This window comes from Thalassophryne amazonica, chromosome 2 (assembly GCF_902500255.1).
Source record: "Thalassophryne amazonica chromosome 2, fThaAma1.1, whole genome shotgun sequence".
Classification (NCBI taxonomy): Eukaryota; Metazoa; Chordata; class Actinopteri; order Batrachoidiformes; family Batrachoididae; genus Thalassophryne; species Thalassophryne amazonica.
Window position 1 is genome coordinate 27,939,891 of NC_047104.1, and position 26,899 is coordinate 27,966,789.

Below are 26,899 nucleotides of genomic sequence, written 5' to 3' on the forward strand. Positions count from 1 at the left end.
GGAGGGAGACAGATGTGTATAGGTGATACCACCACAGCTGACCCAGTCTCAGTACAACACAACATCCCCAACAATGTATGATAACCTTCCTAGAGTGCCTGATATAGTCAGGCTGGGGCCAATCAAGTATTACACAGGAGAAGTTCGGTCATCTGTGATGAGCTCAGAATAGAGCTACTGCTCCTTTGCGTTGAAAGGAGCCAGCTGAGGTGGTTCGGGCATCTGGTAAGGATGCCTCCTGGGCGCCTCCCTCGGGAGGTGTTCCAGGCACGTCCATCTGCAACCCGAACCCAGAAAAGTGGTTGAAGATGAATGAATGAATGAATGAAATAAAGTTAAAGAAAAGAAAATAAAGAAAAAATGCTCCACATGTTGAAAAGCCTATCACATTGTTAGTCTAATCATTAAAATAGTAGATACCATATTTTTCAAAGTATCATCATCCTCCTTCTTGCACAGTAGTAGGAGGAAGACAGCGTCGTGCCTTGACTGTACATCCTCTCTGGACTTCCACATCTATAACTAGAGGTGCACCTTCGTGCAACAGAGTTGGATAAGAAGGAAGTTGCCTCACAGTGGTCACTAACTGACTGAGTGGTCCACGCCGAGTACATCAAGCACTGAAGCAGTCCAGCCAGCTTCAGCATACATTGCTCCCACCCACGACTACCAAGATCCACCACTGCAGCTTTGTCGTAACTCTGACAAGGCCCCGGTTTCATAAAGCAATCTAATCTTGTTTAGTCGAATAAACTCACTTAGTTGACTGATTTTTTGACATCAGTCATTGCGCAAAGCTTTTAGTCGGATAAAGTTTCACGCTACCCGACTAAAGTTTTTAGCCTGGTACAGAGGAGGCTAAGCTTATTTTAGTCAACAAAATGTCAGTGCCTTACCACAAAAAACAGCAGCTATCATGTACCACCACTTGCTGAAACACTCAAGAGCACCCCTACGTCACTTGTATTCCTTCAAAAGGAGAGTTCCCTCCGTTTTTGGTCATGGTTGCAACAGACGACTGTCATGATGTCACGATGACAGTTCTCAGATGAGCAACCAGGCATTAAAAGAAAGTGAAGAGTGAAACTGCTAGGCTAAGCGCTAAGCAAGTCATTCTGCTGTTAAATGTTAATAAATCCAGTTAATGAAACAAAGGCTGGATAGTTCATGACAACGGCCAACCCAGAAGTATACAAAACGGTCGCGCATTGGAGCCATCTCTTGGCAATGGCACACGCGAGGCCGTTATTCCCGTGAAAACCATCAACTAAGGTAAAATGGTTAATCTACAAGTTTAACTGTCGATGTGAAATGGTGATTAGATGGATAATATTGGGTGAAAATATATCGCACATATTTTTTCAAGTAATGTGCTAATTCAAGTAATGTTCAACTAATGTGCTAATTCTGACGGTTTCAGCCGTAAACAGCCGTAAACAGACACGTGCCGAAAGGCATTATGAAATTCAAATGATCAAAATGCACAGAACACTGCCATCTACTGGATGTGAATAGATAAACTGTAATTTGTGTGTGGAGGTTTCAGATCCCGCAAAATGTTACAAAATTTCAGAGAGTTCGTAATGAGACTGTCTGATTAGGCTGCACTTTAAGCGCTGCACATGAACAACAGCATTAACATCCCAACATAAAGCTCTTTGTATACTGTGCCTAAAACTCTCATGAAGATATGATGTGGGTTGATAGACGTTGTTGTTGTGTTTGTTTTATGTAAACCTGTGAGAAGCTGAGGTTGTTTCGCCATTATTTACAGTGGGCTGGGAATCACTGTGAGCCGCGATCACTTCATGTTCATATCATTATGGTGGAAATGTATATATGGTGGAAAATAAACAATATGTCTGAAATTTGGTTTGCATTTATGAAGTTCCATGCAGGTTAAACATAACAGACATGGAATATTTGGAATATTTGTTTTAGCAAGTTTTCAGGGTCTCATGCAGCAGTCACTTATAAATGTTATGAAAGGCATAAAAATAACATTTTGGTCATATAATGTCATTTACAATTGTCGTCATGTAGTTTCTCAGTGTTATTTTGAGTGTAGCAACTCTCTGGTGTGCAAGGGATTACAGAATATCTCAATAAGGCAAATTGTGGTACTTTAAAATGATATACTGTCATGAAACTGAAATAAACAAAAAACATGCCAATTTTGACACCCCCTGTAAAGTTACTGTAACTTGTGTGTTGGTTTTTACAATGCGTGTGATCGGTGATGCACTTATATTGAGACGTAAAACTGCATTTGAGAATCAGAAATACTGTATGTTTGTCTATTCACACTCCCATCCAGTAGATGGCAGTGTTCTCTTTGTTTTTGACGGGGGGGTGATGAGAGCAGATCATTTGAATTTCCCAAAATGCCTTTCGGTACATGTCTCTGTTTAACACTCAAACCTTCAGAATTAGTACCTTACTTTAAAAATATGTGCGATATCATATTTTTATTTTATTTTATTTTATTTGTAAAAATGAAAGAGTTGTTAATTTCGCTAAACTGTCCGGAAGTAGTTGGTTTTAAATGAAACCATGAGTGAAAGGTGCTTTGTGCTTCATGACTCCTGCCCACTGTCTGAGTTGATGCATGTTGAAAGTAAATGACTCTTGTTTTTTTTTCTTTGCAATTGCAGCTAGCAGCCAGTCTGCCCCTTTCTGCTAGGGGAGGACTGAGCTTCTCACAGCGGTCTGATTATTGTAGAACAAGTCACAGGAATTAGCATGTAGGATTTTAGGTATTACAGATGTTTCTGACTGTTGAGCTTTACTCACTATGCCAGCAAAAAAAAAAATGTTAGAAAGTTAGCGGGACTAAATTTAGCGGAAGCTAATTGGTTCACTGATGGTTTTCAAAGTTAACTGAAAAGCTAATGAGACAGCATTAACTTCACTAATTAGCGCTTAACAGATTAGCAGAACTGTGCCCACCACTGGCAAATGGTTTGTCATTTAATTAATGTCTACAGAGATGACAACTGATTTTTTTAACGGAGACTTCAAAATATCTATATTTGTGTCAAAGAAAGTACTTATCTGTTTTTGCAAATGAACTCCTCACATGACCTGTAATTATTGCAGTAGCATGATAAATCTCGATATTTCTGCAAAATAAGATGATGAACCATCCATAGAAACTGCAGTGACAGGTGAGACGACTGTGCAATGAACTCTAACTGGAATAATTGGATTGCATGCAAAGAGGATGTGTCAATTTGCAAGTCTTCACCACATATTCATGCAACCCTTCCAGGAGGCCACATCTGATTTTTCCTACACATTCAAACAGACAATGGAGTGAAAACACAAAAATGAGAATTAGTCCAATAATCAGTCACAAGGAGAGTAATACGAGGTCTGTGAGAAAAGTATCCGACCTTTTTATTATATGCAAAAATATATGGATTTGATTCATATGTTTTTACGTCAGCCAAGCTTGAACCTTCGTGCGCATGCGTGAGTTTTTTCATGCCTGTCGGTTGCGTCATTCGCCTGTGGGCAGGCTTTGAGTGAGCACTGGTCCACCCCTCTCGTCGTTTCATTTAGAGGAAATGGCAGAATGATTTGGGCTTTGTTCCATCAGAATTTTTTCATAAACTATTAGAGACAGGCAGCTGGAAACCATTCGCAAAATTCATATGGCTTTCGGTGAAAATTTTAATGGGCTTCACAGAGATTACGGAGTGTTACTACCGCTTTAAGGACGGCCCACAATGGCACATGGCGCGCCGCGCTCCGAGCCGCGATCGACAGGCAGAAACGACCATTTCATTTCTAAACGGATCGCTGTATGGCTCCGGGACCGTCATGAAAAAACACGCATGCGCACGAAGGTTCAAGCTTGGCTGATGTAAAAACATATGAATCAAATCCATATATTTTTTGCATAAAATAAAAAGGTTGGATACTTTTCTCACAGACCTCGTACACCTCATCCGAGTCTCCCTCAGCAACTGGTTGATTGACACAATGTCATTCCAGCAAAACTCAAAGCTCCTTGAAATAGACCTGATGCCAAAAACACACTGTTGTTGACTTGGATGCACCACTGAACACCTCAGTCTGGTGACCTCATGACTCCAGAAGGTCTTCACAGGTGTCTCTCAATCTCAAAGGCCAAAGACACAAGTTTGACACTATGATGCCAAAACATACATTTCTGATGGCTGATTCCAGGATGTTATTAGAGGCCTGGATCTCACAGACGTGCATCACTGATTTTTATTGTTTGAGCAGTTTACAGAGAAGACTTTTTAACCAATCTGCAGTAACAAAATAAACAGTTATTCTCTCACTCCCAATCTGGACTCATTTATAAGTAGGGAACATGGTAACCTCAAAGAGAACGAGATGACACCACCAACCAATCACAAATATTTTATTGATCAACAAAAGCTTCAGATAATCTCTCTAGCCCTATTGGTTGCAGAGATACAGCAGAAAATGTTACCTCTTTGTTGAGCTTGACCTTTGTCCGATCCTCTCCAAAAGTTAATCATCTCGAGATAATTGCCCAAGTAATATTACCAAGTTTGGTAAAAATCCATCTTGATGTTTCTTTAGTTATCTTGTTCACAGACATAAAGACAAACAGACAGACAGACACAGACACAGGACTGATTACAATAACCTGCTGTGCTGCTTCAGCAGCACGCAGGGTAAAAAAAACAACAAAAACAAATGAAAAACTTGTGGACGTTTGTGACAGCTCAGATGTTAGCATATCTCTGCTTAACAGACTCCTGAACTGCATTTGTGACATAAACGCTGCAACACAAACAGAATTCTGGCCAATGAAGGGACAGCGGCTTTTTCCTTGCAGATTTTGGGAATCGATTCATCTTCTATACCCGCTGGAGCCTATCCCAGCAGTCATAGGGCAGAAGGCAGGGTGAACCCTGGACAGGACACCAGTCTATCGCAGGGCCACATATAGACAAACAAGCACATTCACACATGCACACCCATCTACATTCAATTTAGAGTCAACAAATCTCCTAACCTGCATGTCTGTGGCAGTAGGAGGAAGCTGCCATGTGTTGGTCATACGAATGAAAACTGAAACAACAGAAAAATGCAACAATACAAGATTAAGGCCACTGGTGTGGACAAAAACAAACAAACAACAACAACAGGCAAACTATTAAGTGTAAAACCTTCGTCGGTCTTGATCCAGGGCAACTATAAACCTGGATCTTTAGGGTTTGATTTAGGGTTTGGAAATTTTGAGTTCCTGGGATTCCAAGGGGTAAACATTTTGGAGTGCCCCTGCATTCTGACTGAGTTTTTATTCAGTCAATGAAGTTTGATGTTCATATGTGATGTACAATTGAATACAACCCACTTACCTTTCCTGTATAGTATGCACAGCTTATAATTAATTAAATTTTATTTTATTTTTTTAACTTCTAATTTTTACAGAAAGCTGCTGCAGTGTCTCAGTAGGTTACAATGTTGTGGAAGCTTTTCTAAAAAGTTGCAATGCACATAAAAACTGAAAAATCACTTCAGTTATTACTATTTTGTATAATGCATGAAAAATTAAAAGGAAACTTGTTTCAGTGACATATTTTATAATTTCTTCATCTCTATATTAGTATCATTTTTTTTTACTCACCTAACAATGGTATTCGTACTGCCCCCCCAAAAAATCCATATCAGTCAGGCTCTACCAGTCCACACACACGCACGCACGCACGCACGCACGCTCACACACACTCCCTCCACTGGTGCAGCCAGCCACAGAAAGGCAGAAGAAACTTTTTATTTGCTGCTGTGTGTTTGTGTTTATTTGTGTTTTACAACTTGCTCATGGACTCCACCTGATTTTTCCAATCACTGCTATTTTGAAAGTTCTCATGTCACTCAAAATAAATATATTTAACAATAAAGAAAAACTTAAAATGAAATAAAATAGGATGTGACCTTCAGGATGGAGAACAGTGCATCAGTGATCAACTCATAATTGCTTTCCTTTGTGTAAGTGAGCAAAACGGCGAGCCCCACATTGGTCATGTCCTGGGAAAAGCTTGTCCACCTCTAGGTCTGCAGGTGGTCCCCAGTCTATCTCGAAATGCCATCAAGGGGTTGGTAGGATTGAAAAGATATAATTGTGCAGACTGGTATGCACAATACACACACCGGGGACAAGAGTTCATCTTACGAGCACATTGACAGAGCTACTGTAGGCGCACGCTCGCTGCTTAATGTTCAGCGTTCTCACAACATCTTGAGGCACAGTGAGCTGAACTAGTCACTGTGAGGATGTTGTGTTCGCGCTCATTAAAGAACACAAGCTAACAGCGGATGGTTGACTAGCTCGATGCTCTGCAGCTGTCAATATGCCATTCAAAGAGTTTCTGTGGTGCTGCCACAGATGAGACATTTTTGGTGACTTCAGATGGAAGCAGACTGATAAGATGATTAAGTGGTCAACACAACGTAGAGACAAAACCGATGAGTGATAAGGAGTGACGGCGCTGTGACGTGACTGAGGCAGCACTGTTGATACACATGCAGCAGAATGCTCTGCTCATTTGATGCTCCATTTAGCAGAAATGCAAAACAAACTCATCTCCAATGCAGAGCGGCTGAGCTGTTATAGAGTCATAAGAACAGAATAACACTGCAAGCTCAAAATAGACTATAAGCTTTCCGAATGTGGTGGGCTTTCTTTTTTTTGCCCCCACAGCAGCTGTGATATGATTTTGTAATATCGCAGGCAACAATGGTGACTTCCAACAACGTATTCACCGATGACATTTCCACTCATACATAACACAAAATAACCACGAAACATTCCAGTAAGCAGTCATCAAAAATGCAAACAGCACTGTCAATCATATTACATCTTAACAATAGTGAACAAACACTAGTGCCGTGTTTAGGAATAACACAATCTCTCAGTGCAAACAGTGCCGCTTGTTCAACACAAAGAAATTACATGTCATTAATAAGCTACAGTCATGCAGAAAGCTACTGATAATCCCTTCGACACCGGGGATGGTCAACAGCTGTGCATGCAGGTTTTTGTTCCAAACACTGGTTAGTAGTCTGTGGAGTACAGGCATGGAATTAGGTTCTGCTGAGATCCCTGTGCGGGTTCAAATACAGGTTAAATAAATAAATCAAATGTCAGATTTATGTGCTTGACTCCCATCTGGGACATTCAATCCTGTGACTGTACTTCTACCCCGCACAGCGGCACTGCTGTGAGTAGGTGAATAATCAGGACAGCTGAGTCAAGTATTATATGACAAGGGTGAGCCCATAAAGTATTTTTAATATTACATTCACGTTGGCCGTATGCAAAGGTCAGGAAACCAGATATTCAATTATTTTCAGTGAAAGGTCAGGACTGGGAGCATGTGCTGGGGCCATGGTACCATGGTACTGTCCTGGATGGCAACCTCCAAGGCAGACAACCGATCCATTCCCACATCTCTAAATTAACGACCTATATGCCACAGACAGATGAGATGTGGTCAAACTCTTGGCCTTTATCCAGCTATTGGGGGCACTTGTGTGCTGGATCATGCACAGAGATACAGGCCACATGGCCAAAGTGTTGTAGCTGACGCTCCGTCACAATGTAAGTTATACTCATCTTAGTCTCTCTAAGTAACCTTTCATTTCATACAAAGCCATTCCAGTGGTACTCAAGGACCCGGCAACACTTTACATTTACACTTTACATTTCCTGGCAAACATTTATAAAGTGTTGGTAAGAACATAAATAGATGGCTTAATATTAATAACAAAATATGTAATGTCTTTATAAAACATTTATAAATGATTTTTTTTATTCTCTAGTCCTTATTTTATTTTATTTTATTCAATTTCTTAATTTTAATTTTTAGCACCCAATCATTTATTTATTTTATGTTTTATTCCTTAAATTTCTTAATTTTAAGCACCCAATCATTTCTAGGAATATAAACCTATTGTTTTTTCAAACCAAATTTAGATGTGATTTTACTTACCTCACCGACAAATGGCTGCAACACCAAGTGCAAATGATACTATATCGCCAACAGATGGCAACAGCTCACAGAATGGTTCAACATATTAAAATGGCGAGGAAGATGTCCTAAGACGCTTCCTGTTTCTGTTCTCATTATCGATGTGCGTCCGAGGAGAGCAATTCAAATGAAAAACTGGTTTTAACTGTTTTTCAGACTATATGGACAAATGTTGCTTAATCACTGGTGTTCTCATGCACACTTCCAGTGGACACCTCACTGAAAATGATGGCTAATGAAACCTGTGTAAGTGCTAGTGAAAGCTAGGCTAAAGCTGCATTTGCTAACCATTGTCATATCAAATCTAACTGCTTAACGTATTTTAAGGTTGAAAACCATCAAGCGGACCCTTTGTTTCCACCCAAGAGGCTATCCGCTTAATCGATGTGAATTTATATCGTCGGATGTAAAACCTTATTAGTTTTTAATACCAGTTAGCCAATTAGCCGCTATCGCTTAGTGGCTAATGGCGACCCATTCTGAACCCACGTTTAGCTATCGGTTAGCAACTAATGGTGGTACAATTACTCGCAAATCAACAACACCTCCTAACCGAACATTACTTTAACATTTCACAATGAATGAACCCACACTCCTTGTTTCGTACCACAGTACCAATTCCTCAAAACAAAATATGCGTTGATAAGTATTTAAAAAAGTAAATCCCTTCGGCTGCTCCCTTGTTTGCACTCGAGGTCGCCAATGCAAATCCAAGGTGGATCTGCATGTTGAATTGGCAACTCCACACTACATGGAGAAATGTGGCAGGGGTGGGATTTGAACCCGGAACCTTCTGAACTGAAACCACGCGCATTAACCACTTGGCCACCACCCCTGTTGATAAGTATTTATGAATGGATATATAAAAGTGAATTGGTCAGCTGTTGTTTGACTCTGCGTAACACATATAAACATCATCTACAAATGAGTTATAATGCAAATTTAGTTAAGCTCACACCAAATACTTTACTAACAGCTTGTAAAGGCTTTATAATAGTATTCTTAAGTTTACTAACGCATTGATAAGCATTTATAAATAAACATATAAAAGTGAATTGGTCAACTGTTTGAGATTGTGACTAAAATATATATTAAGCATACACAAATGAGTTATAGAACAAATTTAACATCACTTTAGCTAAGCTCACACCAAATACTTTACTAACCACTTGTAAAGGCTTTATAATAGTATTTTTAAGTTTACTAATGCATTGATAAGCATTTACAAATGGACATATAAAAGTGAATTGCTCAACTGTTTGAGATTGTGATTAAAATATATATTAAGCATATACAAATGAGTTATAAAACAAATTTAATCACCACAAGGATATTACAAATGCTAAACTAACGTTCAGTTAAGGCTCATTCGTACATTGAAAGAAGAAATCGTACATAGATAAAGTCTTCAAACTGCATACTTATAGTGATAGGGAAAGAGACTTGAACTTTGTACATTATTAACAAATGATACATAAAGTATTGAGGTATTGAGGATAAGCAGTTAATGCAATCTTTACAAATGTTATAACTGATACAGTGAGCATCAACTAATGGTTTATTAATGCTTAGTAAAGGCTTAATAATTTGTGAGGAAAAAATGTAAAGAGAATAAAAATATGATTTGTAAAGTATTTTTATCACTCATGAATAGTGTCTGATTTTACGTTTGTAAATGAACTATTAATGATCAACTTTAATTAAATGGTTTATAGAGAATCTTAAAAATCATTTATAAATGTTTTATGAAGACATTACATATTTTCTTATTAATAATTATTAAGCCACCTATTTATGTTCTTACCATTGAGTAGCTAATAAAAAAGAATGCTTTGTAAATGTTTTTTAAGTAGTTATTTAAGCATTTACTTACACTTTATAAATGCTTTACTAATGTTTATAGTGTGCAGTTAATATAAAGTGTTACCAAGGACCTTTGGTGACAGCTACTAGTACCAAAGACATCCAATCATTGCCTTAGGCCACTGGTTAGCATCCAACTGTCTCAACCATACAGCAGGACCGGCAGCACCAGGTCCATTAAGACTTGTATCTTTGTTCTCCTGGAACAACATGGGCTTCACCAAAGACCTTTGTCCAGTGACCTCTTGACTCCATAAACTCTTCCCAAGCCTCTCTGGTCGCAAACGTTGTGGACCCAGAGACATGAACGTCACTGCTGAGATCAGTCTCTACAATTGCAACATGTTCACCACATACATATACACCTCTGATGCTGATAGCAGCATCAACAAAGTCAAGGTCAATAAACCTTTATTCACCAACAAAAGCCCCTTAAGTCACTGGTTTCCACAACCCTACCCAATGCCCAGTCCATGACAAATTTCAGTGCTTGTCCATGCAAGCACTTTTCAGTGCTTGCATGGACAAGAGAGCTTTGCCATCCATCCATCCATCCATTGATCGCAAGTCCTGGCCTCTATGTATGCTGCCATGGTTTTTAGCTGGTTTTCCCTTGCCGATTTGTGGCACCGATTGTGTTCCTGATTTTGGGCCTGATTTATTACCATAGCAATCAAAAGCTCTCCATCATACACCAGGTTAGCGCTGATTACAAGCACCACATTAGTACTGTGTGTGCTAATGTCTGTGACTATAACAACACATTATTACAAAGTTAAAATGTATCTGTTAACATCTGAAAACGGTCTTCTGCTGAAGAGTAGAGCATGCCTTTCATGGGATTATGGATGTATATTATATTTCCAGAGGAGAAGTACACTAAGCAGAAATTATACATTTCAAGACCCACTAATGAAATAAAAACCAAAGCCTCACAATGTTCTACTTTTACCACAGGTTACACCTGTTTTCATGCTCCGACCTGGTATCAGACCTTTTATTTCTGCCAAAAATGTACACAATGGAGGGTTAAAAACAAGCAATGGGAGACCGGCTTTAGGCTTTTTAAAAAAAATCCAAATAAAAAATTGCAAATAAATTGGAAAAATAGTGGCAGTTATTATTTGTTATTAACTGTTCGTATCTGTTAATAACAACAATAATAATAATAGTTATTATTGTTATTATTATTATTATTGTTGTATTAAACAGAACGGGCCGTGGCCTCAACTTTATTTAAAGTCTGGATCTTTTAGTGAAGCTTAAGGCTAGTGGCCGACGATCACCTTATTATTTCTTCTGTTTTTCTTGTTGCTAAATGCTGCTAAATTATACTGTATTTGTTGTCTTTCTGCCGCCTGCCTTTTTTTTTCTCGCTGTTTAAGATGTTGTCCTTTGACCTCCACGTTAGAGATATTATGAGGATTGCTTTCTTCCACCTGCAAAATATAGCGAAGACTCGTCCAATTCTGTTTATGGCTGATGCTGAGACCCTGATCCATGCATTTGTTTCTTCTGGATTGGACTGCTGCAATGTTTACCGCAGTCCAGCATTACGGGTCTCCAATTGGTTCAAAATGCTGCTGCCAGACTTTTGACAAGAAGCAGAACGTTTGACCACATTACACCCATTTTGGCATCTCTTCACTGGCTTCACTGGTCAGATTTTAAGGTTCTGTTACTAGTCTATAAATTGTTCACGGACTGGCACCTCCCTACTTAGCTGACCTACTTAAACTCTACATACTGGCCCGGGCTCTGCATTCTCAGGGTGCAGGACTATTTTGTGTTCCTAGGGTGAATAAAAAGTCTGTGGGTCACAGAGCTTTCTCTTATCATGCACCTGCTTTGTGGAATGATCTCCTTGCATCAATAAAACAGTCAGATTCTGTAGAGACTTTCAAGTCCACACTTAAGACGCACTTATTTTCCCTTTCGTATGGCTAGCATACTGGCATAGTATGTTACTGCGCTTCCTATCATTTTAACCCCTTAAGCCCTAGAGCCTGTTTCACCAAAATCACATACCCATACATTATGAGTTATTTCTCAGCTTGTACAAGGTCAAAAATGTAAATGTTTGGATCAGCTAAAGGACAGGTCCTAGGGGATGTTGTGGATACAAAAAATTGAAAGTAAATAATACTTGGTAGGAGTAAATGAGTTTTTTTCCTAAAAAATGAATTCAGATTTATGACTTTATTTGCTTGGCGTTTTAGCTGTGGTTAGTTGATATGTGACTGAAGTGACAAAATATACTGTATTTGTTGTCTTTACGATGCCTGATTCTGTTTTTTTCTCTCTGTTTGAGGTGCAGCTCCATCCAGAGATGGGAGTAGTGTCTTCTTCTGCAAGCCTTCTGACCTGTGCACCGCATGGACGCCCAAAATTTGCTATATATTCGTTTTGTCAATTGTGTCAGTAGCATGGCCCAAGCAGAGGGTCGCCCCTTTGAGTCTGGTCTGCTTGAGTGTTTCATTTGTTTTCTGACACGACACTGCATGTGGTGCAAAACTGTTTACCTCCGATTTTCTAAAGAACACCATTAATCACTCATTTGCATTGTTAAATGTGAGATTCTTGTCACATATTTATGTTTCTTCACTAACAAAAACAAAGAATTAGGTTTAGTGATGTGTGGCACAACATCTTGCACAGGAGATGGAATGATCAGTGAAACTCAAGAAACAGTCAGATTTGGTCAATCGGTCAAAAAGATGCGGTGATTTGACAAAACTGGAAGACCATGCAGATTTCAGAGGTCACAACATTATAACTTCTTAGAGGTACTGATCAACAGATGTTATCTGTGTTAATCCATCTTAAAGTGCTTTGAATGCTTCCTATTTGTATGAAAGATGCTAAAAATTGAACACAGATTTAGGTGAACGATAAGATCCCACCATTTTCCTCAAGGTTTTTTCCTTTGCTTCCCACAAGTAGTCAAATGGCCATGTTATTATCTATAAAGAGGTGGGGCGGCACATGGAACCATCAACCCAATCTCATGCTAGTTCGTGATGGCATCACAAAATTGAGTTAATGTATTAGTTCATGATACTGTCATGAAATGTCACATTTTCGTGACGGTATCACAGAATTTGGCGTGATGTGGGGGTGGGGGGGTTATAGTTAGGGTCATGGTTAGAATTACGGATAAGGGAAAAATAGTGAACTAAACTTAACCACGTCACAAAAATGTGAAGAATTTTCTGATGGTATCATAAAAAAAACCAAAACAAAAACGTGAGGCTGGGCTGGAAACCGTACAAGTTTCAGATTCTGATATCAGGAGCACTCTACGTGATGTAGAGTGGCAGTAAAGCTGGTGTATATTTTGTTTTAGACCTGTCCTGAACGATATTCAAATGATTTCCTCCACAGATACACACAACAGTGAAGAAAAGACCATAAGCACAAATAAATGCAGAATTTCTACCAATACAATAGTGTGGAACCCAGCCTGGAGTGCAAATGGTCAGAAGCCAGAACAACAATGCTCAGACGACGAATGCTGCTGGATTTAGTCACATAGGGGATTTGATCTTCAAGCTGAGTGGCTGAGAGCTTCATCCGCAAAATCACACCTAGTGGAACAGCTTCTTCATAGCAGTGTCCCTGACACGCTGACAGAGGCCTGACCCCCTGGACAGCTCCTGGTGCTGAAACCAGGCAGAGCACTCTGACCACAATAACAGCAGATGAAAAATTAAAATGACTTCACCTAGTTGAAGCGTGAACAAATCAAATGTAGTTCAAGCAGCAATGGCAGTGAAAGAAAGAAAGAAAGAAAGAAAGAAAGAAAGAAAGAAAGAAAGAAAGAAAGAAAGAAAGAAAGAAAGAAAGAAAGAAAGAAAGAAAGAAAGAAAGAAAGAAAGAAAGAAAGAAAGAAAGAAAGAAAACATATTGGTGTGATAATCAACAAAATAATTTACTCCACAGACAAAAACAAAACAAAACCCAAAATGAGAGATGGGCGTGTATTTTCAAAAAACTTGAAAAATATTGAAAACAAAAAAGGTTTTGCTATTGAATGAGGGGGTTTTTTTTAGATGATATTTTGCGTAGTACATGTTGTCACATGGACTCAGTGTTGGACATCTTGATAAGCCATATAAGAGACAACATTACGGCAACAGTGGATTTAAAAAACAAGCAAAAATTGAAATGGCAATGTTTAGCAGGACTTATCCGTCCATCACCATGACTACCGGAACTACTGTTCTTGTGAATTATCATCAAAGGACAAACCCAGCAGTTGCATTCCACCACTGTCATTTTTTTGCTCTTGTTTTTTGTTTTTTAATCATCATTCTAAAAACACTGCTTTAGTTTTGCACATTCTGTAATGGAAACACAGCTTACGGCCCCAATGTCCCTCCCACACCCACTCACCTCGTCTCCTAATTTAATTTGTATTATCCTCTTGTGATTTTTTTTTTTCATTTTGCTTTGTAAGTGTAACATGTAAAGTAAAATAAGTGTAAAGTCTATGAATGATCAATGCTTCATGTTTTGTTTCAGTTGCTGTTTGCACAACAAACTGTGACTTGCTGAAAATAAAGACTGTTTTAACCACTGTCAAGTTTCAAAAATAGAAAATGTAACAATAACTGTGTGAGTGACCACAATCGCACACTTCTGACTGCATCACGTCATGGTTATAAGAGTACATTATACAGCACCACACAGGTCACATCGTGAAGGTCAGAATGCAAAGGATGCTGTAAAGCTGCAATAACACTGCATAATAAGAAAAACTGGAGTAACAGGTCCTTGACCAAATCAGGATGAAATCCTGCACTATATTCCATCACTTATTTTACAAGCTCTTTATATGTTCCACCGGAACGTGAACATTACCCCATATCCCATTAAAGAAGACCGAAGAGCCGGTGGAGCTGCACACGGTGCCTAAAACATGAAGGCCAGTCTAAATGACACTGAACCAACATCACAGGCCTCCTGATGCCCTCAATCATCACCCCATGACAGACTGACTCAAAAAGTGATGTTTTTAACCAGGCATGGATCACAGTGCTGTCAGCTCCTTATTTTCCATTTAAAACTAATAATTAAGATGATTTCCAAATTAACAATACAGTAATAACTACAAATAAATCAATCACTCCTGGCAGGCTGCAAAGTCTTTTCACAGAGCACAAAAAAGTGCAGAAAAGTCGACCAAAATGACACCCAAAACAGGCAACACAAATAAAACAATTGTCTTTGGACTCAAAAACTCAATAGAATGGGAACATAGAGAAGAAAAGACAATTTAATGTAAATTCAGCTCTGGAATTAAAAAGGTTTCCCAAATTACAGACACCACAGCAACACAAACATTATAAATATCACTGTGTGCAGACAACGTTAAACCAAAATAACAAAACTGAAAAGTACAAATCCATTTCTAGACTCTAACGACATCAGTTTTTCAACTGACTGCGTTCACACGTGCAGGAAAAAGCCTTAAAAAACAAGCGGTCTTACCTCAATGAGGAAGTCCCCCGTCCTGAGTCCAGCCTGCCATGCCACACCTCCCTCATCCACAGACTCCAGGTACTGCAGGGCAGGGAAGGCCGGCGTCGGCGTAAACTCCTCAATGGGCGTGTCTGCTGCAGAACCCACCAAGGTGCAGCATGGAGAAGGATTTGCAGAGAAAAGCAAAACAAAAATTAGACTTGTTATCTTTTATTAACCAGTGTTCCAGGCACACTGCCACTACACAGAAACCGGTTTCATTTCAGCACACGGGCGGGTGAATGTTGATGCACAAAAAAAAAAAAAAAAATGGTGGAAATGCAGCTACACACTTAAAACATTCCTGAAATCCTCAGACTGCAAAATCCACAAATGTCATAACACAAAATAACACTCAGGAGTCACACTGCGGCGACCAATCTGTGCGTAGCAACCGTTACTATGGAGTAAACAGCTCAGTACTGTGAAGCAACAGTCTGTAAGCTGAAACTTCAAACTACATCTGCAACATGGGGTCCGTGGAACATGGATTCACACTCCACTGGACATTCAGCGTCTAATGTAATATTCATTCTCATAGCAAATAGAAGAAACGCCTTGTGTGGTTTAAAGTCTGTGGACACAAAAATCATTCAATGGGACTCAAAACACACTTTCTCTGTTATCTACAAACAGTACATTGTCTTAATTATTATTTATGGTTTTATAATGATGGTACAGTCAACATTATGAATACTGGATGTTTTCATGTCCGTTCTTTTCTATCAGCTTTTACATTTTTGTTTTTTGATTTATTTTGAATCCTTTCTGCATTGCTGTTGTACAGTGCTGTGAAATAGCTGCCTGGAAAGCACTATACAAATGTATTATTATTATTATTATTATTATTATTACCTCTGTCAACGAAGTTGGAGGTGAAATGTTTTTGACCTGTTTGTTTGTTTGTGTGTTTGTGAACAGGCTGGAGCCCACAATTTATCATATGTCATTATGACAGTTTTAGTGAAGATTCATATCCTGATAGGCAAGAAGTGATTCATTTTTCATAGCCATACGTCAAAAGTGAAAGCCATGAAAAATCATGGAAAATTGGAAAAATCCCTATCTTTACCATAGAAACAATTAAAAAAAATCAGAACGCTGTCAAAAAAGATCAAATTTATGTCATATTTAATTTAATTTCATTTTATTTATATAGCGACAAATCACAACAGAGTTGCCTCAAGGCACTTCACACAAGGTAAGGTCTATCCTTGCCAACCCCTAGAGCAAGCACACAGGTGACAGTGATAAGGAAAAACTGCCTCTGATGATTTGAGGAAGAAACCTCAAGCAGACCAGACTCCAAGGGGTGACCCTCTGCTTGGGCCATGCTACCGACACAATTGACAAAACGAATATATAGGAAATTTTGGGCGTCCATGTGGTGCACAGGACAGGAGGCTTGCATAAGAAGACACTACTCCCATCTCTGGATGGAGCTGCACCTCAAACAGAGAGAAAAAAACCTGAATCAGGCATCGGAAAGACAACAAATACAGTATAATTTGTCAGCATTAAGCAAAAGAAAAAAAAAACAGAAGAAATACTAAGGTGATTGCCAGTCACGAGCCCTAAGCTTCACTAAAAGACCCAGACATTAGATAAAGTTGAAGTCGGGGTCCGCTCTGTTTCCTAATAAAATTAATTTAAAAGGATAGGAAGCACAGTAACATATGCCAGTATGCCAGCCATAAGTGCGAAAATAAGTGCGTCTTAAGTCTGGACTTGAAAGTCTCTACAGAATCTGACTGTCTTATTGATGCAGGGAAATCATTCCACAAAGCAGGTGCATGATAAGAGAAAGCTCTGTGACCCACAGACTTTTTATTTACCCTAGGGACACAAAGTAGTCCTGCACCCTGAGAACACAGAGCCCGGGCCAGTATGTAGGGTTTAAGTAGGTCAGCTAAGTAGGGAGGTGCCAGTCCGTGAACAATTTTATAGACTAGTAGCAGAACCTTAAAATCTGATCTCACTGGGACAGGAAGCCAGTGAAGAGATGCCAAAATTGGTGTAATGTGGTCAAACTTTCTGCTTCTTGTCAAAAGTCTGGCAGCAGCATTTTAAACCAAATGGAGACCCGTAATGCTGTACTGCGGTAAACACTGCAGTAGTCCAATCCAGAAGAAATAAATGCATGTATCAGGGTCTCAGCATCAGCCATAGACAGAATTGGACGAATCTTCGCTATATTTTGCAGGTGGAAGAAAGCAGTCCTCATAATATCTCTAACGTGGAGGTCAAAGAACAACGTAGGATCAAAAATTACCCCAAGGTTCCTCACTTTGTCAGTGTGATGTATGACACAGAAGCCTAGGCTAAGCGTTAGCTCATCAAATTGATGTTGATGTATCACTGGATCAAGAACCATCATTTCAGTCTTATCAGAGTTTAAAAGTAGGAAGTTGCTAGACATCCAGCTTTTCACTGATGCAAGGCAATCCTCTAAGGATTTTATGTGGATGAGACTACCAACAGTTATTGGCATGTATAACTATGTCATCAGCATAGCAATGAAAGGTAATCTCAAAACATCGCAATATGTGCCCAAGGGGTGCTATATAAAAGGAGAAAAGTAGGGGGCCTAAGACGGACCCCTGTGGAACCTAAAATTTCATGTCACTAAGGTTAGAGGTAGTGTTACTGTACAAAACAGTGAAAACGACTGGTCAGGTATGATGTCAACCATGCAAGGTATCCATGGTATCAAATGCAGCACTGAGATCTAACAGCACCAGAACTGTAGTGGTGTCTGAATCCATTGCAAGCAGAAGATCATTCACCAGTTTAGTGAGAGCCATCTCTGTGGAATGATATTTTCTAAAACCAGACTGCAGTGGCTCAAAAAGATTATTCTCAGTAAGGTGGTCCATGAGCTGCTGTGAAACCACTTTTTCCAGAAATGTAGAGCAAAATGATAGATTTGATATCAGTCTATAGTTTTTCAATACACTAGGACCTAGATTAGTTTTCTTAAGTAATGGTTAAATCACTGCAGATATGAAACATTTTGAAACAGATCCAGATGTTATTGAGAGATGAATCATTTCCAGCACAGTCGGCCCAAGAGTGGGCCACTATCCTTAAACAGTTTTGTTGGTATAGGATCAAATAAGCAGGTTGTGCTTTTTGTAGACATTACGAGTTTCGTCAACATGCCTAGTGAGATACTATCAAATTTTGTAAATCTAGGTAATACCTCAGTGATGTCACAAACTTCAATAGCAGGGTGTAGTGGCTGGGTTAAGGCATGGTAGGATATGTTTAACCTAATGTCTTCTACCTGCTACCTGTGTTTGTTTATATGTGGCCCTGCGACAGACTGGCATCCTCTCCAGGGTGTACCCTACATTTTACTCTATGACTGCAGGGAAAGGTTCCAGCAACCACTGTGACCCTTAAATGGAGTGAATGGGCACAGAATGTGAATGAATGAATGTATGAGTGACATCATGCACCGTGCATTCCAATTCTATTTAATGTGCATTTTAGGCCTGTACATGTTGCTCTATTAAATGCCTCTTTTAGGTTTTCCTAAAAAATGCTTCCATGATATGATGAAGCTGGGACATCTTGTGCAGTCATAGAAATGCAATCAGTTGAAGAATTGGACAAGTTCCTGCTTGATGATTTTCTGGCTTGAGGAAAGCAGACGTGTGCTTCCACACACACTGCTGAGGAGCAAGATGGCATATACTGTGGTGGCTTCCGGTTCCAACAGCAAACATGTCTAACTTAAAGTAAACCTTCAAATGACAGATCTATTTAGGCATCATATGAAACAAATAATCAACGTTTTCCATTTGTGCAATGAATGAATACACGGGCACACAAAGTTTTAAACGTTGCCTGCTTCAGAAATATAATAGTTTTTATTATTTATTTTGACATGCTGAATTCAAATATGACAAAATATGGCTGATTAGCCACTGTTTTCAAAATATTTAAGTTTTTTACATTTTGTGTGTACATCAGCAGATTGTCTTGACGGTAGAGTTTTCATGATAAATCATAAACGTAGGTCTTTATATGTTTCTTTGACAGGTTATATAGTAATGTTTCACCTGCTCTCCTTTTGAAACACTTTAAAAAACAGCAAAATAGTAATATATTACATTTATTTTGGACCAAGAGTGGAAGAAAATATTATTCATAGGTATATAAGTACAGAGATAAGTTCTTTTTCCGTGTTTCTTGTGTTCATTAAATTGACCATCTCTTGTCACTGTCCAACAGGATTCTGCAAGCACCTGAAGTAAACACTCTTACATTGAACCTGTTTACCTAAGGTTTGTCCATAGATTCAGTCAAAGATGTACTGAGCTATTGCTGAAAATTAGCAGCATAGTGGCTTAGTGGTTAGCACTGTTGCCTCATAGCAGGAAGGTCATAGGATAGATTCCCACCTGTGGAGTGTGTGTGGGTTCTCTCCGGCTGCTCTGACTTCCTCCCACATCCAAAGACATGCAGGTTAGATGGACTGGAATCTTTTAAATTGACTCTAGGTGTGCGTGCAGGTGTGAATGTGTTTGTTTGTCTATATGTGGCCCTGTGACAGACTGGCATCCTGTCCAGGGTGTACTATGCCTCACGCCCTATGACTGCTGGTAAAGGCTCCAGGCCCCCCTCCCCCTGTGACCCTCCCATAATTGGAGTGAGAGGTTGAAGATGAGTGAGTGATTTAAATTAAGATCCCTTCAATTTATAACTCACCCATCTTCTGTGATTCTTAATTCAGGGTTGTACATGCTGACCCAGTAGCACAACTTTAAAACTAGAGCCAATTAACAATTTGAAACATCATTTTCACTCTCAGTGGCCCAAAATGAGTAAAGTTTATATATATATATATATATATATATATATATATATATATATATATATAAACTTTACTTACTTATATATAAACTTTTTTTTTACTAAAATATATATATATATATATATATATATATATATATATATATATATATATATTTTTTTTTTTTTTTTTTTTTTTTTCTGAAGCATTTTGACTATAGACCAGTGATATTTTCATTTGTTAAAAGATGGAATGTTTCATTCAGCTCAGATTTGCCTTGCTGAATGAAACGTTCTATACAACTAGGCTCTGCTTTGTTGAATAGAAGTTCCATCATTCAACTCAAGCAAATATTCTTACCATTGCCCTCAAAAACATTCATTATTTGTATACTAATAATTTGCCTATTTTCTACATCTCTTCATATTAATCAAAGGATAAATGGATGGATAGAAAGATGGGTGACCTCACACAACTTGAAATTCAGCTGGAAAACTGTCTATCATCTACATACATGTAAATTACTTACAATTATCCTGTGATATTACTCACAACATTGGTTCTGTCCTTGTGTGGAACAGTTTAAAAACAGATCACCACCATCTGAATAATATTAAAAGCAGTTTCTCTTACCTCTAGTTTAGAGCTGTTTAAATATTCTTACAATAAGATAGCAGTTAAACATAATTTAAACCCTTTTTCAAAAATGACTGGCAAACTTATAATTTACTGGTAGTTTGGAGCAATTCTAACCTGTTCAAAGCAGTTTAACAGTTTTAAAGCGAATTTTCTCGAAACCAGAAAGTAGCGACTCCTCAGATGTGAAAACTAGAAAACTTTAAGTCAACTATTTTTATGGATGAATGACAAACGATTATATTTTTCAGATGCTGCTCTAATTGCTTCAGTGGATTTATGGAGGTAAGATTCTGGAAAACACAGAGGAACCTGACAGAATGACATGTCTGTTTATGATTGTTGACGTGGATCGTTAAAAGATTCTGATTTTGGTGACAGCTTAAACTCTTGTTCTTTTTTTGTAAATCATCTTCAGCATTAGTTTATTGCTAAGACAGCAGCTCGTACCATCTTTCCCTCTGCCATTCCCGCACGCTCTCAGGGAGGTTACAAAATACTGCGGCTGGGAGAAACCTCTGGTGACATGTGACACTTTCTATAACTCAACCTTCTAATGGAAGACATGCTCTTTGAGCGCATGCGATACTTTCACAGGGGTATTTGGACGCCACGTTTCCTTACGTGTCTGTCTGTATGCGCGTAACAGAGAGACAAGCAAAAATGTGGACATGAGCTCATGTGACAGCTCGAGCACCAACGTGGGCTTGCGGATGTGAGTTCACCGCGTGCAGTCTGAGCTTGACTGGGTCAATTCCCCGAGGTGATGATGGAGTCAGAACCACCAGAACATTCCTCCTGTTTTTCAAAGCCAAATCCTCAATCCTCTGTGTCACTGCTTTTCTCTCGCTTTTAAACACACAGGCATTAAGATACTAAATTTACCTCAATCGAGGTGCAAACTAACAACATGGATAATGACACACAGAGAGAATCATTATCATTGAAACCAATGCCGCAGCTCACAGCGGTTATTTTTAGAGCCAAACACATGGCCTGGTGAAATAGATGACTGTATGGATGACCTACAAACATAGCACCTTTAGTTTTAAGAAACACATCTGCTTTAAGAAGTACGGCACTCTTAAGAAGTATGGCACAATGAGAAATGTGTTTTTTCAAAAGAAATACTGTGCCTTTAAGAAAAAAGGAGAGTTTAAGAAACACAACACCTTTAAGACATGAGGCACCTTTCAGAAAGATATTCACTTTAAGGGCCTCTTCACACATAGTGTGAATTTGGTCAATTTGCGCATAAAGTGCGCATGAATCATGTGCAAAACATTTAAAATTGCAGCTGCTGCATACACCTGTTGCTACAATTATTTGCACACACCAGTGGCTGAAAGACAGTGTGAGCCCACTGAACCCTCTTGCAGCAGGTGCCGGCCAAATTCCAGGTGACACACACAAACAACTAATGCCGCTCACATGGCACTTAGACAATGTGTGTCCATTCACACTATTAACACGACAACAGTCAGCAGATAATCACTGTCATACTGACAATTTGTCTAAGTGCCCCACGAGTGTGGCTTTGGTCTGTGCGCTGAACTGACAGGAGGTGTGGCCGCTGACAGAAGCGGCTGTGGAGATCTGTCGTTCTGGACATCCCAGCTGGACAACACGTACTGTGTTCGGACAGACATGAACGAACAACTGCCCACTGTGACACACGTGTCTACTTGCTGTCATCACATTAACATAAATAAAAACATATATTGCTGTGGGCAGCATGCGCATGCTCGCTGCAGCCCAGTTGAAAAAGGCTGCCCCCAGGTTAAAACGGACCATCAGATCATAATATGCAGCGGGCGATCTGACCGTCATGTCACCCACATGAGCTGGACATGCGCCAGCAGATGTGGACATGATGAGACGAGTGAACTGCTTCTCATTCATGTCATTTCATGACTGTATGTCTGTGACCATGGGTCATTTACAGAGGAACAGACAGATCATATTTGTATTGTCTGCTTGATAAGAGGGATTCAACGTAATGCAATGTTTTTATATGGTGTGTGAATTGATTTTTTTTTAAAAATATGTTTATCTCCTTGTTGATTTCAGGCATTTTTCCACACCTTTTACAGGACAGTGATGGTAGCGCAATGGTAAAGTTTCTCGCTGGCAAGCAGAGCTTTTGTAAAACCTGTAAAATGCAGGTTCGTGGGTGGCATGTATTTTTTTTTTCACAGCAGCTGCGCAATGTAGTTACACATGCTTCAGCTGCTTGCACAAGCATGCACAAAACCACCGCAGTGGGATCATTCACGCCTGCCCAACCACATGTCCCTCCTGACCACGTGTCCCTCCCGATGTCGGCTTGATGTTTTCGTGGTTCGCTCATAAAAGCTATTTCGCTGATTTGTACTTATTCGTGCTATGTCTGAATGGGCCCTAAAGCATGACATTGTTAGAAGGAAGCTGTAGCCGCTTTGACAAAGGCATGCAGGGCAATGCAAATGCTGAATGTTGTGACACAGCAGTTGGTGGTTACATTTACAATCATTTATAATAAAGTACATGTTTAAGCTAGAAAACATCAAACCTAAATTACATGGGCCCCTCAAAAAGTCCATATGGCTCGGGCTCTGGCAATAAAAAAAAAAAAAAAATCTGTTTGTGCAACAGATTAGATAACTCAGGGGTAGAGCGCTTGTTAAATATATATATCGCTGGTTCGAGGCCCAATAAAACTTATTTTGACGGTCCACGTAATGTGAGAATGTATGACTTTTCTTCTAAAACACAGCTCCTCATACCCTGTTCTATAGCAACACTGATGTTTCAAGTTAACCTTTTTTCCAAGAAGGTTTAAAAGTAAAAAGGTGCTTTTTTTTCATACCATCTATTTGGACGCGTTGATGAGACATTAGACAGTTTTTCACACAGACTTGCATTAACAGCATTTACACACGTGGACAAAACCCTGTATTTTATGTACACATTTTAATAAGAAAGAAATAAATTTTGTTTAATCAAAATATTTTTAAAAATGGCAACTGTGGTGATCTGTCATTCTGGACATTCCAGCTACACACCTACTGTGTATGGACAGTTATGGACTAACAACTGTCCACTGTGAGGTGCATGTGTCTGATTGCTGTATTTATGTGGACATAAATAAAAACATATATCACCATGGTGGCGACAAGCTGCAGCAAGTGAGCGCGCACACGGAGCGGACACTGACAGCCCCCCAGGTTGAAACAGACTGTCAGATCAGAGCACACAGCGGGCAATCTAACCGTCACGTCACCTCTGTTCCACATGACGTGGTGTCTGTGCTGTGGCGCACTGTCCACAAGAAATGCGTCGGGCAGAACACGCGCGGCCGACTGGACACACCTGCCCAGTAGATGTGGACATAACACTATGTAACAAATTTTTATTTTTCTTTGTTCCTGGGTACACAGTGTGTTTTCCTAACCTGTTATGCCTTAAATAAATAGAAAATAGCTGTTATTCCACAGAAACTTTGCTTCTGTGATCAGGACAATGATATTTTGAAATTTGTCTGTTTTCAAGAATATTCTTGATTCGCCTTTACTACTACTGAGTAGTCTTCTAGAATATTCTTTAACTGCTAGAACTGTCCAGAATTTTCTAGAAGTTTCCAGAATTATCTAGAAATTTCAAGAAACTTTTAGAACTTTCTAGAACATCAAAAAAAAAAAAAAAAAATCAAAGTTTGTGCTGAATGTAGTCATTTTTCCACAGACTTTAGACATAAGCAGTTGAAATATAACACTTAGAAACCAGGAACAAAAATTGTGTTACATAGTGTAATCAGAGCACACTGCTTCTCATTCATGTCATTTCATGACTATATGTCTGTGACCATGGGTCATCACCAGAGGAACAGACGGATCATATTTGTATTGCTCGCTTGATAAATACTGTGTTTTTATATGGTGTGGCATTTAATTATTTTTTTTATTTATTTATTTTTTGTAATACTTCCATGACCTTCCTGATATGAGGCAGCTTCCCACAGCTTTCAAAGAACAGCTCTGTAGCTAAGTGGTAAAGTCTGACTGGTGATCAGAGGTTTTGAAAGGTGCGAGTTCGCATCCCGGGTGGTGTGTTTTTTTTTCTTTTTTTTTTCTCTTTTTTTTTAAAAATTATTCCATATAAGCACGCGATGTGATTCCACACATGCCGGCTGGTTTTTATTTCTTCCACATAAGTGGCGCCATGTGCTGCACCTCACACTGTTCCTGCTCGAAGGACACTGGTGCGTGCCCGAACTCTCGCACTGGGTTCATGCACGCCTGCCCGTCGGCACAATGTTTTGTGCGCTAATGATGAACTGTTTTGCACTGTTTCACTGTTTTTGTCCAAACACCGTCCAAACTTCGCACTGTGTGTGAAGGGGCCCTAAGAAATGCGTTGCCTTTAAGAAATACAGTGTTTAACAACTATGTTGTTTTTAAAGACATGCAGTAGTGTTCAGAATAATAGTAGTGCTATGTGACTAAAAAGATTAATCCAGGTTTTGAGTATATTTCTTATTGTTATATGGGAAACAAGGTACCAGTAGATTCAGTAGATTCTCACAAATCCAACAAGACCAAGCATTCATGATATGCACACTCTTAAGGCTATGAAATTGGGCTATTAGTAAAAAAAAAGTACAAAAGGGATGTTCACAATAATAGTAGCATCTGCTGTTGATGCTACAAACTCAGAACTATTATGTTCAAACTGCTTTTTTAGCAATCCTGTGAATCACTAAACTAGTATTTAGTTGTATAACCACAGTTTTTCATGATTTCTTCACATCTGCAAGGCATTAATTTTGTTGGTTTGGAACCAAGATTTTGCTCATTTACTTGTGTGCTTGGGGTCATTGTCTTGTTGAAACACCCATTTCAAGGGCATGTCCTCTTTAGCATAAGGCAACATGACCTCTTCAAGTATTTTGACATATCCAAACTGATCCTTGATACCTGGTATACGATATACGAGGTCTGTCAATAAAGGAACGGTCCTTTTTATTTTTTCAAAAACTATATGGATTTCATTCATATGTTTTTACGTCAGACATGCTTGAACCCTCGTGCGCATGCGTGAGTTTTTCCACGCCTGTCGGTGACGTCTTTCGCCTGTGAGCACGCCTTGGGAAGGAGTGGTCCCACCCCCTCGTCAGATTTTTATTGTCTGGAAATGGCGGAATGAAAAGGACTTTTTTTCCATCAGAATTTTTTCAGAAGCTGTTAGAGACTGGCACCTGGAAACCATTCGAAAAATTTATCTGGCTTTCGGTGAAAATTTTATGGGCTTCACAGAGAATAAGGTCTGTTACTACAGTTTTAAGGACCCCTTTAAGGATGCTCGGCGCGCCGCGCTCCGAGCTGTGATGACGTGGCACAAGCCACTGGACCATTTCTAAACGGATGGCTCTGTGGATACGAGACCGTTGTGTGTTCTTTCTCTGGTTATCACAAGAGCTGGACATCAGCCATTTTCCGGCAGATTTCACTTTTAACAAGAGATTTTGTCATGGAAAGCCGCGCGGAGGCTTCGTGCGTAAAGACCGATTCGCTTTGGAAGCGAGACAAAGGAACACCTCCATTTCGGCGTGTCAGAGGACAAGTGTGGACAAGTGTGTCAGTTTTTCTTTTTGTATCACCTTTTAAGGTTCAGTTTTATTCTTTCTTTAAAGCTGCTGAGTAAAATTAGGAAGGCCTCTCAAAAATGCGACCATGGGATCTTTTTAACACCTCTGACACTGATTTTTTTTCTTCCTTGAGCCTGAACTGCTGATCAGGCATTATGTACAAAATGAGAATCATTTCAAGCACTTATCTTGGTTCTCTTATTAAATTGTATATGTGTTGATCAGTGTGTGTATCCTCAATTTCTGGTTCACAAACAGGTTCTGCAGGGTTCTGTTGAAGAAAAATGTAAGTTAATCAAGGTTTCTAGATAGATGGGTGCAGGCTGGTGTCCACTCTAGTGGCCTTTACAGATCTATGCTCAAACACACACCTGGCTGACCTCACCTCCTGCTGCGGAACGGAGAGAGAGG

The 26,899-nt window shown here is 39.3% G+C and overlaps 1 protein-coding gene across 1 annotated transcript in view; it reads right to left on the reverse strand.

Moving 5' to 3' along the window:
- The window catches only part of shank2b (SH3 and multiple ankyrin repeat domains 2b), a 618,688-nt gene that overhangs the window by 234,175 nt on the left and 357,614 nt on the right, over nucleotides 1-26,899 (reverse strand). The window contains exon 15 of the mRNA XM_034184578.1: nucleotides 15,396-15,520. Coding sequence (XP_034040469.1) covers nucleotides 15,396-15,520 — 125 coding nt within the window. The remainder of the gene's footprint in view (nucleotides 1-15,395; nucleotides 15,521-26,899) is intronic.